Raw genomic sequence first — 20,502 nt, forward strand, 5'->3', positions numbered from 1 at the left:
GCCTCTGTCTCTGTGTCTCTGTCTCTCTTTCTGGGCACCACCTTCATCTGTCCTCAATTCCCTGCCAAAGTCAAGACTTTTAAGATGGAGAGATGCTCAGCCATTAAGAACACTTGCTGCCCTGACAAGAGGACCCGAGTTTAGTCCCCAGAACCCATGTAGAGGTTCACAACCAAGGAACTCCAGTTCCAGGGGCCAGTAGGCCCCAGGAACCCTCCTGTGTCAAACATCCTCAGAGCTGGGGTTACAGGCATGTGCATGAGGATGCCCGATGTTTTACATGAGTGTTGGGATCCAACTCTGGCCTTTGTGTGTGCTCAGCAAGCACTCTTAGCTGCTGTCAATTAGTGTTTGGAAAGCAGAATTGGAAATACTCTAAGTCTCATGTCAGAATATAAGCTTTAAAACTAGTGTTTTCATGTATATGTCACTGCTTTTATTGTTTTGACACAGGTCTTTGCTGGATGACTCAGAATGGCCTCAGACTTGAAAACCTTAGCCTCCCTAACAGTACTATATCCAGCAAGAAAAACATTTGGGCAATGTAAAAAATTCAACCATGTAATACATTTTTATGCATGTTGGGAATTAAAAAATATATATATCACCATGCCAGGCGCCTGTAATCCAGCACTTGGGGAAGCAGAGGCAGGCAGATCTCTGTGAATTTGAGGCTAACCTGGTCTACAAAGGGATTCGAGGACAGCCAAGGCTGTGCATAGAAGCCCTGCCTGAAACTACTTAATAATTGCCAACTACCTAAGCCCAGAACTGTAGAAAAGCAATTGAGTTTATGTTCTCCATCTTCCCAGGAATGCTGGAGGTGGGTGACCATTAATCTCTCAATATTATACAGAGATCATAGCCTCTGGGCACTTGACTCAGGCACTCAGCCCAGTGTGAAAGCTTTTCTACTAATGCTTGCAGTTGCTTCAGAATACCACTTTGCTTAAACTTCTCTACCTTATTTTTGTCACCTAACCTTCTGACCCATATGGACTCAGTTTGGGGAACTCTGAGAAACTACATTATGGTGCTTAAAAATAGTAACCTTAGAAGTGGAAGGAGTCAAAGAACGTAAGGAGACTTCTGAGCCCCACCCCCCTGAACCTTGTATACGCCACAGCAAGAGAATGGTGTATCCATAAAAGCTGTCAGAACCTAGAGATGTTAACCTAAATGACAAATCTAACACCTCAAAGCTGACTTCATACCAATTATATTTAAGTAGTCCTTAAATCACACCTGTCCCTGTGAATATAGCACACAGAAGCTGAGATTAACTTTATCAACTACAAGGTCTGATATCACCATGGAAGCCTAAGGGTGCTTCCAGAAAGGTTTTACTGAGGGAGGAAGACCCACCTTTCCTGTGGACAATTCTATTCCATGAGCTAGACAGAATGAAAAGAACGTGAACTGGGCACCAGCAGCATCTCTCTTCTTCATTGTGGATGCAATGGGACATGCCCCTACTACCTTACTACTCCACTTAAGAAGGGCTATAGCTCTTCTTAAAACATGAACCAAAATAAATCCTTTTCTTCCTAAGTTGCTTTGGTCAGGAATTTTTTTCAAAACATTGAGAAAAGTAAATGCTTAAGGGGAGGAAGCACTATGGCCAGGAAGACTGTAGTGACAAACAGTCTAGGCAAAGAACAGCTAGAAAGGGCTGAAGGCTCTCCAAAAGAGCCTTCAGAACAAGTATGACATAATTAGTCCTTTTAATTTGACCTCATCTATCACCTTTAGTACCATGCGCACACTTTGAGGATCAAACTTGCAGAATCCCACAGGGGAAGGTAAGCATTATTCAGTCAGCACTGACCTCCCAGCTTTACATAAATTGGGAGAAGTAACACAGGGAACGGAACCCCTCAAGTTATATAACCTGGCCAAGACTAGCTCAAGGAACAGCATAAGCTTCCATAAAGAAAGAGGGGCATGAGAACTGCACAGCTGCCCATACCACACCCTGCACCCTTCTACACGGTGACTTCAAAGGGGATATTGGGCTATTGAATATAGGCCCAACCATGAAAAAGCCAGTGCTGGAGAGATTTAAGAGCACAAACTGCTCTTGCAGAGGATCCAAATTTGGTTTCTAACATTCACATCATTTGCCTCACAACTACCTATTAACTCCAGTTCCAAGAAAATCTGACACCTATAGCCTGCGAGCACCTACAACCCATGAGTACAAACCTATATACACAAAGAGAACTAAATTTCAAAACTGAAACAAAGTCCATTAACATGCTGATACCAATTCCCAGAACTACTACAACTCCAAGGCTCTGCGCTCCCCAGCCCCCAACAGAGCTTGCAAACTCTTATTTAGCAGCACCTCTCAACTGGATCAGCTTTATATAGGAAGAAGTGCTTCTCCCTCTGCCCACCTCAGGTGTGCAAAACAGTACACCTGTTTTGCTAGCCCAAATCACTTTCGGTTGTTTCAGAAGTAGACTGACATGGACATTGTCATGAGGACAAATATTTCCTATCAGAAGACTCATAACACAGTCTCTGCACATCTTTTGAGTGTCTTCCAACAGCTGCAAAGACACAAAGGCTTCACCAGTGCACAGGAGTCCCTTAACAGTGAATACCTTGCTCCACCAAGTTAAGTAGTCTCCTAGTGTCTTAGGCAACCTGCCCCCAAAATTGTTAAGATCATCACTACTTACCAGAAGCAGCTTTTCAAAAAGCCATCCACGCACCACCTAAGCAAACACCCTCTAGTTTTACATAATGTAACAAAAGCTAACCACGAAGGATAATGCTGTTTATTAAAAATATAGTCAGGAAGTCAGGGCATCGATGCAATTTTACATACACATTTGTAGTCTGAAGTTCCATTATTCCAGCAGTTCGTATAAATGTTTCAGACCAAAAGAGAAAGAAAACACTTTACAGAGATCAGCAGTTGCTTATCAGTTTGGTCATGAGTCCGCTTGTAGTAAAAATAAAACTGCCTCTTCCATTATTGAAGAATGTCTCCTTGATACAGAACAAATCTGTAAACGTTAAGAAATTTCTTCTTGCATTAATAATTGTTCATTTGAACTTCTTGGCATACGCCAATTTTCAACCCAGTGAAATGCTATGAGTTGTTATCACTTGTTTGGGTAACAGAGACTTTCCAGAGGCCTGTCATTAGGTTACTCTTTACTGTGGATGTCAGCTACTGCAGTGTCAATCCTAACAGCTATGTAACACTTCTCAAACAATCATACAGAGCATGACAGTTCAACACAATATTATCATTACAACGGGGAAAACAAAATGGGTCAGAAAACCAAAGCTTAAAAGAAACGGAGGCCATTTCTGTTAGTACAATACCCAGAATCCTGAAAGACTAACATATTAATGCACTTTTATGTATTTCCTCCCAACAAGTCATTCTTTACACTTGTTTCTTGGAATAATGGTGACCTTTCCCATTTCCTGAACTTGTACTTATTAAGAAGTGAAAAAGGAATCTCAAAAGATGAACTTGAGAGACCACCCAAAGCTGGTGATGGCTAGGAAGATGGCTCAGTAGGGTTGAGTGCTCAAGCCACAGGTATTGAAGACCTATTGGGTCACCACCACCCACATCAAAAAAACGACAAACCTACATATGGCTGCACAATGCTGGGGGGAGTGGAGACAGGACAATCTGCCTATGAGATGCAGAAGCTGGTGCTCTGGTCCTTAGCCTTCATGTTTAAGATGCCCAAGGAAGTCACTCTTGAACCGGAGGTCATCTGTCTTGGCTGCAACACTCCTTTCTCATGAGGTGTGCCTAACTTTACAACAGCCAGACTCAGCAAAATTCCTCATTGCTTTCCCAATGTTGGTAGCTACATGAAATGCTTTTTCTACTGCCACCTAGACCTAATTTGTAGTCTCCTCTTCTGGGACAAGTAAAGAGGTTCTGTTAACATCTTAACTGACAACATATGGAGTGACTGTGTATGTTAAAAGCATGCCAACAATACTTGGTGGTGGGTCCCTGAATCAGGCAACTTGAGAAATGACTGGAGCACAGCAAACCAACTGTATATTCCCCTAGTGTGCAAAATTAAGGTCTTCACTGAGAGTGCTTTAAAATGTGCTCTTCCTAACCCCAAATTAACCACAGGTCCCATGTGTTGATCAAACATTGATGACCAAAAGCCTTTTAATGTCTGTGGTCTCTAAAATATTCCAGTCAGAACCATCATAACCATTCAATAGATGCAAGCAATTAATGAAGCCAATCTGCCAGCACCACAAGTGTAAAATGCAAATACAGATTATTTTAATATGAAACATCACTTTGTTTTATACAGATGTCTACATTTTAACAGATCTTTAAAAAGTGAGGAACAAAATGATTTGTTCACACAAAAATTTTTGTGCTCAGTTGCAAAACACCAGAGCTGGAGACAAAGGGGCATAGATCTTGTGGCCATCAGGGCAAAGGTGCAGAAACCACCTCCCTCCAGGTAACACTGCTCATTTACAAGCCTCTGTGAGCAGAGACCTCCTGGCCCCAACTCCTCCCCACTGACTGGGCAAACTGTCAGATTTCTGTCAGCAGGGGATGTTTCCACATAAGGCAAGGTCAGTGTAGAATGACAGATACAGGAGTAAACCAAGCCACTACCTTCCTTTGGGCGATGAGATAAAGAAGGCTCTATGTCAAGATAAGAGTCAGTATAGTATAGTTTCTTCAGAGTTCAGTTTTTAAAAAAAAAAAAAAAAAAAAAAAAAAAGGTGCATCTCACTTTGAAGGAGATGAAACCAGAGTTTATTATAAGTCTTCATTTGAGCCTTACAGGCTCTTCAGGAAGCTGTAAACAAGCAAGCCCCATACGGCTTGGCTTGTGGCTACAGGACAGCTTACTTGCACTGTAATGTAGTAGCACTTATCTTAGACAAGTGGGCATGTGTAACAGCACAGAACTATAAACCAAAATGGTGAAACAAACGTATTTTATTTTTAGGTAAAAACATTAACTTGACGGGTTATTGCAGATCTGAGAAACGAGCACACAGACAAATGGACAGCATTGCTTACAGGTGCTTTGATCTGTGTGGAGACAAAGACTGAATGGTTTGTCCAAAATTAACGCTGGCAGAAGAGTGAAATAAAGCCTGAGAAGAGAAACTTATGGGGGAGGGAGGGACCTCTTTTTAACTCCAATATGGAATGAAAACTAATTCATTTAAAACTTTACACCAATTTAAAATGGTCTGGCCATAAGATAAATATTGGCCAACACAAGCTGTGGACCTTTTAACCTACACAGAAAAATGAATGAGCTTTCCTTCCTCCTTTCCAGAGGACATCGGAAAACACCATGTAAACAGACCTAGTGTGTTACTTGGCAAAAAGCCAGGAGCACTCTCTGTAACTATTTTAAAACTAAGCTCTCTGAAAAGCCTACCTACCTAGTTACAAAGGCTGAAGTATAGTGAGAATATATCTCAATTCAATTAATTTTAAATTGTATCTTAATGTGAAAGAGCACAGGATGACAAGACCCAGGGCTAATGAAAATATCTTAACTGTGCGTTTTATATTTAAAAGCAAACAAACAAAAACAACAACAACAAAAAAAACCCCACCAAACCTGTATGAACTGCACAGGCAGCAATGAATTGGGAAAAGAAAATTAGAGAGAGGTGGAAAGCACACAGAACCGATATACTAAACTAGAGTTGTCAAATACACATGAGTTTAATGTCTGTACTTATGTACAATAATTATCTTTGGAAGAAACAAACTGCAGACTTAAGCTAGATGGATACACACAGCCCAGAATTAAACTGCACAGCGACATTTATTGTTCCAGCCTGAAAAAACAACCCTTTGTAATTTCACACAGCAAAGCAAGTTAAAAACTTCACTCATCAAATAAATGATAATTTAAACAAGAACTTGCTAAAGAAACCTCATCACAACAATGCTTTAGGGCCTGATCACTTTAAGTCCACGGGGCCATTATGAATTATAATCTGCAAGCCATTTTCCTACAACAAGAGGGAGGAACATGTTTCCTTGACTCAGGTGACACATAGAAAAGAAATCATGATTTTTTTTTTCTTTTGCTGTAACAGGCAGACACTGATTTCTTGTTGTGATCAGGAAAGATGGAACGACTGTTGGCCTTCTCTTGCTGCTATCAACAGTTTGTCACGCATTATCTCAATGCTTGAGTAGTCCGGCAACTTAAGATAGTTCACACATGTCATTACAGAGGGTAAGAAGTCATCTGGGTTTTCTGTTGATTCAAATGTCTTCCGCACAATTGTCAGAGGTGGATTTAAACTCCGGAATCCTAATTAAAGAAAAGTTCCAGAATATTGGTTAAATTTTAGAAATGTCATTAGCTATCGTAAGATAAAACAACACTTTGTTGTAGTGTTAAACCGCCACACAAAATATTACTTTCTCCAAATGGTGACTCATTGGTTAAGAGCATTGGCTCCTCTTCCAGAAGACCTGGGTTCAATCCCCAACACCCATGTGGTAGCTGACAACCATCTGTAACTCGAGCCCAAGGAAGATCTAACACCCTCTTTGGGCCTCAGACATGCATGGGAAGCAAAACACCCATACACAAAAGAAAAATTAAACAAAAACAGAAACAAACAAACAAACAAACAAAACCCCCCAAAAAGCAGACTCAATTTGAGATTCTATTCTTTTCTAATTTAAAATATGCAAATTTCTAAGTAACACTCCTGTCCGTTAGCAACTTTATATGCTTAAGGCAACCTCTGAATTTCCCTACCAGTATTATTTCTTCACATATTCCTAAGCAAATATAGTGGCATCTCAGAAACATAATGGTAGAATAACTAAAAGAGACTGCATCCCAAGTAATGGACGTCTCCAAAGACAAGTGATGTTTCACTCACAGAATAAGGGCTAAGCATAAATACTACCTACCTCCAACTGGCAATCGTGGGCTACCAGTCACAAACTGGAGAAACAACCTCTGCTGCTCATTATCAAAACTACTGAGAATCTCAAACAAGAACTTCACAGCCCGACTAAAACAAGAAAGTAGAAGAAAATTATTTTGTGTTTAAAAGCAATTGTCAATATACCAAAGCGCATAATCATTGATAATGACATCAATTTTCAGATGATTACATGTGAACAAACGCTCATTATAATACACTTTAAAAGCTATTTTGTTATAACTGAAATCCAAATGGAACAAATTTAACTACACAATTTTAGAAAAATAATTCCCATAAACTTTGGTTGGTTGGTCCTTCTCCTCTAAATCCCCAATTATTAACTGAAGAACTGCGGCGCCACACTTACCTATCGTGAGTATAGCCATGATCAGGCCTACAGCACTCCATCAGTGTCTTTGCATCCCAAGTGTCTGCTTTACTGCCACACAGGAGTTGATCCAGCTTTGCAATAAGGGTAAAGAATTAGTAAGAAATATCTGCATGCTTGGGTGACAGTAGCTGTCTAAGAGCATGGCTTCCAGAGTACAATCCTACTAAGTCCCCTTTACACTGAGCAGCACAGCAGTCTGGGCTAGAATGCTGCTGCTATACTTTCACACAAAAATCCTACCTCCCCTCTCTAGAAAAACACTCTTATTTGTTAAATAACTTTCTTGATCAGAAATTTTCTTAGCCTTCCCCAACCTCTAACATACACCACCCCCTTGTCATTTAGATGCCCTGTTCACCTCTTCTGGGTAGAAGTACTGAAGATGGCTGAGCGGGAAGACCGATTCAAATCCATCTCTGAATGAGTCAAACTGCCGACAAACACCTTCATTTAGTGCCCAGAATATCACCAACTGCAAAAAGAATTCATTTTAGAAACTCCAACAAGATCCTAAATCTATTTTTTACTTAATATGAGAGAAGGTCTAGTAATGACCTTTTAGACTCACTCTTAAAACTATAATTGAAATGTTAATGGTGGTGCAGACCTTGAATCCCAACACTCAGCAGGCAGAGGCATGGGGACCTCTGTGAGTCTGAGGCCAGCCTAGTCTACAGTGTGAGTTCCAGAACTACATAAAAACCCTGTCTTGAAAAACCAAAAAACCAACTAAATAAACAAAAAACAAAGAGAGAAAAAAAGAAGAAAAGTTATTAAATTTCCAGACTTTCTCATTAAAAAAAACTACATCAACAAAAAGCCAGTCAGGGGGAGAGCAGCCTTACCAGGCCACAGAAGATGACAATGTAGCCACTCCTGATGAGATCTGATAGACTAAGATCAGAAGGACTTGGGAAGGGGCATGCATGAAGAAGGGGGAGGGTGGGATCAGGAGGGGAGGAAGGAGGAGCTTATGGGGGGATTCAAAGTGAATAAAGTGTAATTAATAAAACAAGCCAGTCAGGTAAACTTCTAAGTTGGGGATTGGTCAGTAAGACAATGTTAAAACTGCCACATGCATGTTTACATTGGGTTTTAAAACTTCATTCATAGAAAACCCTCCCTCCAGAAGAGAATCTCACATTGCCTTACCAGAAGCCAAAGGCAATGTCCCAAAAAGTTGAAATGCTAATGAAATGAAAGGTTAGCATTTCAAGATATTTATTAGCAACTGTGCACATTTTTAATGTGGAATGTTGACTTCTAAATCCTGTACAGTCCCGACAACCATTCTCTGCAGTATGCTTCCTCTTAGAAACAGAGCTCAAACATGCAGGAAAATAGTTAAGGATAAGACAAAGCAGCTCTAAATTCACTCAGCCACCAGTGGCCCTGGTTAATTTATTGGTATAGAGAATATTCCGATAAGATGAAACCACTAGCAATTATAAAGCATTTTTTTTTTTTAGAAAAGAATGCGAATACATTATTTATTAGTAAGCTGGAAAAGCAGCTTTCCCAAATACAGTACAAGAAATAGGTAATATGGGAAGAAGCTTGATTAAGTTATTAAAAGGAATTTCTTATGAGTCACAGAACTTCTGGGATGCTAAGGATCTTTAAATGTTATCTTTTTAAAGATAATAAAGAAACTAGAGCTGCAAGTCCTATACAAGTTAATAAGTTAAGGTTTCAAAATGAGTATTCTAGCTTGAATTCAATGTTCTTTTAGCCCTGTCAGGGATAAATACAAGCAAACTTTTATACCCTGGTAAATGAAAAGACGTAGCATGTAATTTACTTTCTAAGAGCAACAGGAAATACTTTCTCCTACATCTAGCAAAAGTAACGTCTAGAACTGTAAATACACTTTGGGGTATTTCTATAGGTATATATACCTATATTGGTGTTTTAAAAGCAATCTCCCAAGCCAGCTCGGAGAAATGCAGTTCAAAGGCAGAAAAGCAGTTCAAACAAGTGATGGCTCTTTTTCACTGATATCTTTTCTTAAAAGAGAAAAATGTGGTGTAATGCATTGTATTTGATCAAGCTTAAAGATGGGTCAGTGTAAGATTTACATGAGGTGTGGAAAAAGAACTGTTAAGATTTTGACACAAACATGTTTCCTGCACAGAGTGAAGTGATACAAAATGCAACCGTTCAGCCCTAGAGCTCCTACCAATCTAAGGGACAATGCTGCTCTATCATGAGTCTCTGACAGGTGAACAGCAGCTAAGGAAATCTACTGTGAAGCAAAGAATAAAATGTAAGGTGTTCTCCAAGTCACCCCTGAGGTAAGCAGCAGAGACAGTTCAAAATGTTGAGGATCCTCCTAAAAATGGCTGTGTTTGACCCACTCAAGGTGCAGGTTTTGGAGGAAGGTTATGGGAAAGTCCACCTGTCTATCCACGGTCTCATATATGTTTAGACTTGTGTATATATTTTGAAAGTGTAGAGAAAGGTAATTTTTTTAGGGTTTTTTTTTTTGGTTTTAGCATAAAATCTTTGTGTGTTCTAAACAAAGCACACAGAAGCTTACAAATGCCCCAGAGTGCTCCCAACGGTGTCCAAGGTCCACACAGGCAGAAGCTAAGGGACCAAGTTCCAACTAACCTAACTCTCTTCTCATAAGAGGACAGCAAACTCGTATAGCCCATGACCCAGAGAAAAAAAGATAATACATACTCTTAGGTATTCCTCCAAATTATGGATAGTGACTGGTATATCCTTTCCTCCTTTCTTCAGTTCAATGTTGGGAAACCCTGGCAGTGTAAAATCCAATCCCAGATCTTCCACTGAGCAGCCATTCATTGTAAGAGTTTCCAATGCATACTGTAGACTCTCTTTGGTCTTTAATGGAGGGAAAGAAAAAGATAGCAAGGGGGAGACAAAAGTTCATGAAATTATATTGTATTTATAAAAATAAAACATGATCCTGTAACAACTGATGGTTCATTTAGTTCCTAGCCATAAATTTTTGGTCATATTCACTATATTAAACAAGTCACTTGAAGCACAAAGAAAATAATCTTAAATACCTCAGGATCCAAAATGGAGGAAAACAAGACTGTTGGGGTATTTTCCACACTGAGAAGTTACTGTACCCTATAAGCATACTCAAATCATGTACTAAAGTCCTTAGATGTTTTTGTTAAGCTTTAACAAAAATAAAAACACACTTCTAAAATCTAGGCCTGTATCGATGGATCTAACCAATACCCAAAAGTAATACAGGTGGAAAACTGTAAATGAAAACAATGTACTACCTAGTAATAGTAATAAACTTTTTCTCCTCCCCTACAAGGCTCAAGTGTAAAGCACACCCTGGAGGTATTCACTTCTAGTCCCAAAGCACAGCACACCTTTGTACAGGAAAGAAAAAAAGAGCTTCAAAGAAAGCCAAGCCAAGTCACATCAAACCCAGGGTATTTTTTAAAAGCCCACACCTTAAAAGGTCGACATAAAATGCTGTTGTTTTGTCTTTTTTAAACAATAATAACCAATGGTAAACACAAAAACATAAATCCTACTGAAAATGAAGACATCTAATTTTAACGCTGATCCATTAAGAATCTCTCAAACTTCATGAAAGCAGACAGGGACTACAGAGGAGCAAGTGAAGAGGATGTGAAAGAAAAGTCAAGGGAAAGGAACACTGGAAATACTTGAGGTTTGCTTTCATGAAGAATCTAGAAATGGCATTTAAACACCTGCAGATATACAACATTAAAGCACAAAGGACACTACCTTGGAGGAAGAAAGTTAAAAACAGAGTGGGGGAAGGGAAGAGAAAAAAACACATTAAGTACAAGGAAACATATGAAAATATCCTAAAGAAACCTGAGATTTTGTACACAAATTTTTAAAAACTACAAAAAACGTGTCTCTAAACTACCTGTGTCTCAAGTGAAAGTGATACAAATTCTCTAGCCCCGATTACATAGTGATCTGCAACATAGAGTACTCCCAGGACATGCTTAAAGAGAATTTATTGCTAGTTTCTTTGGCTTATATACTACATCAGACTCAACTTTAACACATTCCCATTTATTTTGTGAGAATTTAATCTACCAGGTCAAGGGTCTGGGTCTAGATCAATGGTGGGAATGCTCACCTAGGAGACAATAAGTGATAGGTGCAATAAACAAACGGGTAAACTGTAAACAAACAGGTCAAATCTGAGCCTAGAGAACGTGCCCCGTTTGTGTATTTTATAAAACAAGAGGACAGTGGGCCAGGGAGATAGTTCAGTTGGCATTGTGACAAACACCTTTAGTCCCAGCATTTGGGATTTACAGGCAGGAGGATCAGAAACTCAAGTTAATCTTTGGCATAAGACATTGTCTAAGGAAGACAGAAAGAAGGAAGGGAGGGAGGGAGGGAGGGGAGTAGGAAGCTTATTTCAGAACGTCAGCATCTTCCATATTCTAGTTCAAAGTTGTTTAAGACGTAAGTCAACTTCTCTAATATGGATTCTGTGATTCACTTAATACTTTTTAGTTGACTGGGTCAGGAATGAAGGAAAGGAGGCAAACATCAAGTGACAGCACACAGAATTTGAGATGAATAAACCTATGAAATTTGTGTGACATGCAGAAGGGCATGATCCAGATCACCCTGGATCTGATGCAATGCTCCTGTGTTGTATACATAAAACAGGTTGCTCAGTCTATTGGTCCTTAATTTCTCATCTGTAAAGTTGAAACACCAAAAGTACATCTAACAGGACTGCAGAATACTGGGTATATCTGAGGCATTTGAAAAATGCCAAGTTTCATGTCCTTTCCTTTATTTCCCACTATATATGTGACACTATTTATGCACAGTGTGTTAAAATTTTAAGTATTAGTGTATGTGAATCTTGGGGAGTGGTGGTGAGTAGGAGTGGGAGAGAAAATGAATACTCTTCCTGATAAATCAATCATCTTCTGGCCTCTACAAATTCACCCCATCAAGGTGCAACACTGTCTTTTGATAGACAATCTTATTAGTTTGCTGGTCTCGAAAAAGATGGCAGGTGGTTAAATCTACACACACAGAAGCTACTGCACCTTGTTACTTTTTAGAAAAGATAACCTTTTTCTTCTGATATCTGATACCCATACAGTCATAAATTAATCCTAAATGAGCTAGTAATGTATATATGTAAAAGGATGGTAATGAGATAGAGCTCAAGATTATCTGTAAGATGAAACAGAAACCTCAAAGAATAGACATTCATGAACCTTTCTGTGATTGACAATTGTAGGTATTGAGCCTAGCACTTCAGGCATGCTAGCTTAAGCGCTTAACACTTGAGCTGCATAGCCCCAGCCTGTCAACAACCAGTAAAAACTATGTGTAAGCTGGGTGTAGTGTTATGAACTTGCAATTCAAGCACACAGTCTGTGGTAGGGCAGAGGAGGAACACACAGAGACAGGAGTACCTTTCTGTTCATCTAACATCTAAAATTTTCAACAAATGGTTTTAAACTTCCCTTAATAGTTTATTATTTTTTTAAATTCTATTTACTTATTATTTATACAGCACACCAGATGAGGAAACCAGATTTCACTATTGATTATAAGCCACCATGTGGTTGCTGGGAATTGAACTCAGGACCTTTGGAAGAATAGCCAATGTTCTTAACCTCTGAGCCATCTCTAGCCCGTATATTTTATTTTGAAAAATCAAGGCATCCATTTGCTGCTATTAAAGATCACAGTGGGTTCATTGTAAAATGGTACTTCTGTTAGCACACGTTAACACATTTGAATAGACATACTAAGCAACTCTCTATTAAAATGAAATATTGTTGGGATAAAGAGATGGCTCTGTGCTTAAAGTGTACTTGTTACTCAGAGGACCTGGGTTCAATTCCTAGCAGCTTGAGGCAGGCAGGCCAGCAACTGCCTGGAATATAAGGGCCAGATGTCCCCTCCTGGCTTCCAAAGGTACTGCATGCAAGTTGTATACACACACATTCAGGCAAAACACTCATAAGGATAAATAAATCTAGCTGGGCACCGGTAGCGCACACCTGTAACCCCAGCACTTGGGAAGGCAGAGGCAGGCAGATTTCTGTGAGTGCAAAGCCAGCCTGGTCTTACAGGTCCAGGACAGCCAAGGCTACACAAAGAAACCATGTCTCAAAAGAGGAATAAATAAATAAGTTAAAATTAATCAATCGATCAATTAAGTCAAATATTACTGTAAAATTAACCGGGTCAAATACAAACCACTTAACAAGCCTCATAATTCTAGAACAAAGAACTGATCTGATCCCCTAGACATCTCTTTCAGACCTACCTGGGATTTATCCTGCTCCAGTCTTTTCTTCTGTCTGACAATGTCTTCTAGATGATATACTGATCTGGCTACAACAGGATCAATGTCAAATAAATCATGAGATGTCAGGGAAGTCTCCTGCCGCAACATCCATTTATAAAATGGCAGGCCGAGGGGAAGGTCCACCTGAAAGGGAGCATGCAACATACTTTTCACAGCAAGCTTGTAACAGGCACTTTGTAAAAGAGGTCATTTGGAAAGGTAAAATAATCTCCAAGAAGAAGAAAAAAAAATCTCCAAGAGAAAAAATAATTTAGGAATTGTTCCTGTCTTTACTTGAAATCAAGAGACACAAACTGGGGGCCAAATCTCTGCCAACATTTTAGAAGGCTGAAGAACCTAGTTAAGCACTAACACAAAAAAAGAATACCAAGAATACCATTAAGTATTTCACATGAGGGACTCTGAAACACTAAGGTGCTCCTCAGTAGAATTTTACTTTATTTTGAACCAACTAAACTCAATATAATTCTACTTATATGTTTAATATTCTGAAGTCAGAGAAGGTAAAATGAAAAACTTACTCAAAACAAAACCAAACAAAATGAATGAAACTTCTAAAATATCCAATAAACTGCACACACCTCTTTAAAGAGAATGTAAATTTGTTGGGTAGAGATGAAAATGTCTTGTCCATACTGATAATATGAAAAGAGGAAATAAAGAAAAGTCCAGAAATATTCAAACCTCCATAAGTATTGATCACTTAGTTTATTTTCACAATAGCATTCTAACAGAAACTCACTGAGTTTACCTACATGTTCATGACTTTCCCACTGAATTAAAAACGTCAAAAATACAATTAATGTGATCCTAATGTTGCCTGCCTCTGAGTCCTGTCTACTTAAGGAATGCTACACAGACTAAAGGGCAGACTTACGTGTGTGCTACAGAAGCGGAACTGGCATTAAACAAAAATCTCAAGCAGTTCATGCACACATTCAAAACAGAGCAGCAGTGCTCAAGAACACAGCATTGAGTGCAGGAGACTAAGGTACTTTCACAGAACACTGTACAAAATTATAGATAAGCAAACAATCCTAAACTTACCAATCTGAAATCCATGATAGCCTTAGCCATTAATTTTCCTAAGAAGCGAAACTTCATCTTAACCTTTGCGATATGAGCTGGCTTAGCTGTCCTACCAAAGGGAAGTGCAAACAGGCCCTGGAGGTTTTGAATATACTTGGTCCCTTCTTGGCTTCCTGTAAAACGAGCAAGTCACCAAACTTCAGATGAGATTTTCTAAAACAAAACAAATCAAAACAAAGCCTGGCAACTAAGAACATTAGGAAATTTAGTATTCAGAAAACTGGAGTGACAGCCTCCAGATCTAGAAGTCCTTCCCTCCCATTGGGTAAATGAGAAAATAGGGCGTAAAGACATGAAAGGCAAAGAACACGGTCCCCAGTAGACTACCTAGGGTAGAAGAACTCCCTTACCTCATCCGAGTAATACAGACTGACTACTCACATCTGCACCTTACCTTTTGGATTACTAAGAGTTACTTCTTCACCTCTCCAGAGACCCAAGTCAGCTCTCTGTAGTTCCTGAGAAACAAGTGCATAAAACTCCAGTGTTGGCCCAAGACCTGTACCAACCTAAGACAAAATAAACAAAAGGAGAATCAATCAGAATTTTAGAAACTGTGGTGCCGTTTTTGCCTGGCAACCTCTTGGTGATATGGATATCAATATCAAGTGTTTGCCAGGAAGCATGAGATGATTTTCTAATATGTCTTAAACAGCCATTAAAGTCCTGGGCACTAGACACCCTTTATCATTCCCTCTGGGCCCTACATTCCAATTGTACGGCTCAAAATTCCAGCTGTGGTTATGTATTTTTCCTTTAGGGATCAATATGGTACTGCCTGGATGTGTTTATTTTTCTCTTTAAGGGAGAGCTAGCCTCCCTCCAACAATCATCTCTTCCTATAACACTTTAGGGCTTTACCACTATTCCATTACATACTTGCAGGGTTTAGACAGGGAATTATTGTCACTGCCTTGAATCCCCATAGAGTCTAACATATATTTAATAGAAGTCTAAGAGATAAAATTCAAGATCTGAATTCATGTCAGCAACCAAAGGAATTAAGTCAGAGGCCCCTTAAGTCCAAGGCTATACTAGAACCTCAAGATATTTATCAGTGTGACACACACACACACACACACACACAACCTCACAGGAGTTGGGGTGGGAGACAGAAACTCCTGATTTATCAATCTAGGCTTTGCCACTTCAATATTCAAAGGTGATTGTGCAGCTTACAAAGTTGCTCTGTGTCAGCAACATTGTCATTATGCTTACAGCACTGTTCACACACTCAGCAATTCTCCATGTTCCAGCAAGCTCCCACTCCCAGTCCAAACTAAAGTCAAGCAACAATAGTAAGTTTATATCACAGTTCAATATTATGTGACAATAATCTGTTCAAGTGACCATTTGCTTATAAACAAAGGACACTTTTATTATTAGTATTCTTTTAAAAAAAATAGTGCCTTCTATCAATAGAGTTGATACAGTCTACGCATTTAATTCTTACTTTTCAAAGCAGTGCCTGCTAGCACCTGGAAAGTCCTTTCTGATTAGCTCCCACCCCTTGCACAGAAGTCCATGTGAAAATGGGTGTCATTATTTAACCACAATGAGTGTTCCCACAGACATCATGTCGTCCACCTTTGGCGCTTCTTACTCTGCATAATCTACACCAGTCACTACACAGTAAGTTCTGCCTACACTAATGATTCTCTGCAACCTTCTCCTTTAATCTGATCTGCCTAAGCTTGCCAAATGACTAACTTACACTAGTGTCCCTAATGTCCTATGTATTAACAGTGACATTTCCTAAGAAAAACTTACTTGTTCATTCACAGCACATGTTCTTATCAGGCCCTAACATCTGTATGGTTTCTACTTCCAGCATCACTGACCTTGACTCCTACTGCTCTGTCCTTACGTACTAGTAGCTCTGGTCACCCTGATCCTGTGATAGCTGGAATACACTGCCTCTGTTCTGCTAGAGCCATTCTTCCTAACACCAGTGATTTGCTTCCCACTCAAAAGCCACCTTAGAACAATGTTGTCACCTTACCAAACATGTTCCATCTTCGTTAATATTTTCTGACCATAAGTGTAACATGTATGGTGGTGGTGATGGTGGTAGTGGTATATGTGTTTGTGTGTGTGAGAGAAAGAGAGAGAGAAAGAGAACAGATGTGTCAACCTTCCAAAACTAAAGAAAACCTTCACAATGGTAGGGACTTTGTTTATTTTCCCCCGCATTCATTTTCAGCCACTGGAGAAAAAGGGAGAGAAAAGATTAGACATGCAGTAGTGCATGTTGTCCACGAGGTGGTGCTCCAGAGCTATTTCTTTCACAAAATTATCCCAAAATTAGTACAGATCCTAGAAAAGTCTATTACTTTCTCTTAAATAGCTGTTTCTAAAAGTAAAATGAATTTAGCTTAAAGAGTGTTACTGAAAGCCTATGCCACACCCACCAAAGCCAACACAACTTCCTCCTGGGGTTGGTCAGGAGTATCTTGTCCAAACATTGTACTAAATGTACAGCTACTAGATGGTCTGGCTTCTTTTCCATTTTTTTAAAGGGAAGAAAATATGATATTCTAGTAAAAAGAAATATAGATTAGGGGACTGTTTCAAACAAATACAAAATCCAGAAGAAGACCAACAATGAAAACAACTTGGCTTAACATAGTCTTTTTACCTTAAAGTTGACACAAATCAGCATGTTTTATATGCCAGGCAATGTTCTAAGTGTTTTACATATTTCAGTCTGCTAGCCATCTAGCAACATTATGCAGTGAACACATTTTCCCAATGAGGTTGGATCCCAGAACCTTTTTCAGAGTTTAACAGGAAAGATTCACTGAACATGATAGACTTGATTTCTGCAATAGCAGTTCAAACCTTAACCCTAAGCTGAGTTGGTAGAATGCTATTCTGAACTCATAGAGGTCTCATTTAATTAAAATTATCATGCCTGTTAGGTGCTCATGTATGCAAATACACCAAAGTATTCAGGTTTCAAAGGACTATTTGTGTGAAAACATTTCTCTTTTCATCACATGAATTCCAAGGATCAAGCTCAGGTTATCAGGCTTGGTGCCACTGAGCCATCTCACCAGCCACAGGTAAGATTTCTTATTGCTTACAAATATGAAATCTAAGTACCACATCCTGTGAGCAAAAACTATGATTGGGGAGATTTAAAAAAAAAAACAAAAAACAAAAAACAACAACAACAAAAAAAAAAACACCACACCAATACTAAACAGCTTCTAAAATCATTGCCATCCTCCCCCTTTTCCATCTCCTCTGCCTGTCTCCCAAAACTTTCAGAATAGCTTTTGTCACCTATCACCAAGCCAACAATATCTTAGGATAAGTCCTAATCTGCTAGAAAATTGTTTTTTAAGAGTCACTCACTCTCTCCCACGAAGCATTCCTGTCTTTGCAAAGCTTAATTCCCTGTCTGCATGTCTCATTCATGTGACACCTGTATCAATTGCTTGGCATGCCCTTCTGTGCCTCTGTCTTAGGAAATCTCCAACTGACCTGTAAGAATATCTGACAGCTCTACCCTAACCTGAATCACAGCCACACAGTACACATCTAGCTCTTAAATTCCCTCTGCCTCCTCTTTGATGTTCCCTGAGCCTTGTGGTTGGTTTGATATAGATGTCCCATTCAAGAATGAACACTCACCAGTTACATATACTGAGCATTTTGACTAGTTATGCGTCTCTGTGTCATGGCCCACAGCAGAAAAAGGCTACTCTGGACGAGATTGAGAAGAGCACATTGGTAGATGGGTATAAACATAAAGATTTAGGAAGTCATGTAACAACATGTTTATTTAGCCAAACAGTAATAATAGGTTCCCCCTTGGGGCCTATGACCTTCCAGGCCATGGTCTTTTGGCCAGGTTTACAAGGCATGAACTGATGCCTGTGGAGCAGGCCTGAGACCCACTAAGAAAGCAGTTGGTTGCCCCTAACCTTCATACCTCTGCATGTTTATTCTTGTGGCTGCAGGTCCTTAGGGCTTTTCACAAAAAATTTTTGTAAGATTATGTTTACAAAAATGAATAAAAAAAAAAAATCAAAGTAATGGCTACAATTATATTTAAATAGCTACTGGTAATACTGTAAACAAAACTACTAAATTTATAGTGTACTTACTTAGTGTACTTACAATGTTCTAACTCTTCACACATATGAACTTAGCTACAACTGAGGTTGTACTTCTATTATCCACATTTTCACACAAGAAAATAAGGGCAAAGCAGTGGAGAGTCAGTGAAGTTAAAATCACCAAGCTTTGTATTTACCTAGAAAAGCATTACTTGAATCTTTTGGCACACGGCCCTTTTTTTGCCTGATGAAAACCATCTGAAAAGAAGCTTAAAAAAAAGAAAAAAAGGCCAGAAAGGAAAAAGTAAAAATTCTCACTCACAGGTGACAGAACCATCTACAACAAAGGTCTGTGAGCTAGAGCTAGAATGCACCACACCTCCTCAGCTAGTCCTCCTTCTTAATGTATGAAAGCTAAGAATGCTTGTTAAAGGATGGAAAATATTTTGCATAGTGTTTCAAGATATATAAAAATGGTATGTTTGGGTACCATACAAAAACTGTTTGTGAATGAAGATCCAATCTGTAACTTAAGATGGCCCTGGCATTTTGAAAGAATAATATGTGTGTTCAAATGCATGTGTGGAGGTCAGATTTATGCTCAGGGTGTCAGGCTTGCACAGTAAATACCTTAACTCTACTTGTAGAACATATAGTTGCACCTTTAGAAAGCAACATAATGTTTTTGCTTATTCCCTTAAATGGGTTACTTCATTTTCCCAGCACCATTTCTTGAAAAGGCCATTCTTTTTTCTTAGGGTCTGTTTCTGAATACTTCATTTGTTTTTGTTACACCAATCCTACACAGTCTTGACTTCTGTAGACTTTCTGTAAAGAGGTAATTTGGGTCCTCAACCTTGTTTTTCTTTATCACAATTGTTAATGGTTTTCATTTTTTAATTTTGTATTTTATTGTGCTTTTGAGGCACTGCCTCATTATATAACCTGGGCAGGCATTGAACTTTTGCGAGATACCAGAAATGTAAATGCCATGCCTCCCTCAGTCGTCATTAAATACCATGTACATGTGATGTTTAGAATCAGCTTCTACAGGAAGTTTGCAAAGACAGATTTTACTTAGTTTGGAGAAGGTGTGTGTGTGTACAGTACTGTACCATTAAGCAATGGTAGAGTCCTTTGATGCTTTCTCTTAAATTACTATATAATTAAACTGACCAAAACTCATAATTACATGTATTTTGTTAAAAATTCTCTCCCATTACTTGACTTTTGCTATCATGGCTTTGAAAAAATAACTCTTTTATTTCCATTTGTTGCCGCATTATGAAAATATTCCTTTCAAAAATATTTCCAATACGTATTGGATCTCAGGGACTCTACTATAACCACTCCATTCTGCCTTTATGGCATGAAAGTGGCAATGAGCAGAGCAATGTTCCAATAAAATTTCATTTGTGAACCACCGGCATGGCTCAATTGTTAAGAGCACCTGCTGCCATTCCTGATTACCTAAATTCAATCCCTAGGCCCTACATGATGGAAGGAGAGGACTAACTCCACAAAAATATCCTCTGACCCTCACATGTATGCCATGGGTAAATGTTCCCAAACACACATGCCCACAATCATAATATAATTAAAATAAAGAATAAGCTGTGAATGCCAAAAGGCTGTAATAACAGAATTTAGGAGGATAAGGAGGAAAACACTCAAGTTCAAGG

At 39.0% G+C, this 20,502-nt stretch overlaps 1 protein-coding gene across 17 annotated transcripts in view; it reads right to left on the bottom strand.

The window, feature by feature from the left end:
- Positions 1-2,771: 2,771 nt before the first annotated feature.
- The window catches only part of Trip12 (thyroid hormone receptor interactor 12), a 131,952-nt gene continuing 114,221 nt past the window's right edge, over positions 2,772-20,502 (bottom strand). For all 17 annotated transcript variants that reach the window (XM_021650882.2, XM_021650883.2, XM_021650881.2 and 14 more), the window contains 8 exons: positions 15,148-15,262; positions 14,712-14,866; positions 13,623-13,787; positions 10,019-10,183; positions 7,692-7,805; positions 7,310-7,404; positions 6,926-7,029; positions 2,772-6,311 (listed from right to left, as the gene is read on the bottom strand). In XM_021650882.2, the coding sequence (XP_021506557.2) occupies positions 6,115-6,311; positions 6,926-7,029; positions 7,310-7,404; positions 7,692-7,805; positions 10,019-10,183; positions 13,623-13,787; positions 14,712-14,866; positions 15,148-15,262 (1,110 nt within the window). In that variant the 3' untranslated portion in view covers positions 2,772-6,114. The remainder of the gene's footprint in view (positions 6,312-6,925; positions 7,030-7,309; positions 7,405-7,691; positions 7,806-10,018; positions 10,184-13,622; positions 13,788-14,711; positions 14,867-15,147; positions 15,263-20,502) is intronic.

The sequence above is a fragment of the Meriones unguiculatus genome, chromosome 15 (genome assembly GCF_030254825.1).
Source record: "Meriones unguiculatus strain TT.TT164.6M chromosome 15, Bangor_MerUng_6.1, whole genome shotgun sequence".
Lineage (NCBI taxonomy): Eukaryota > Metazoa > Chordata > Mammalia > Rodentia > Muridae > Meriones > Meriones unguiculatus.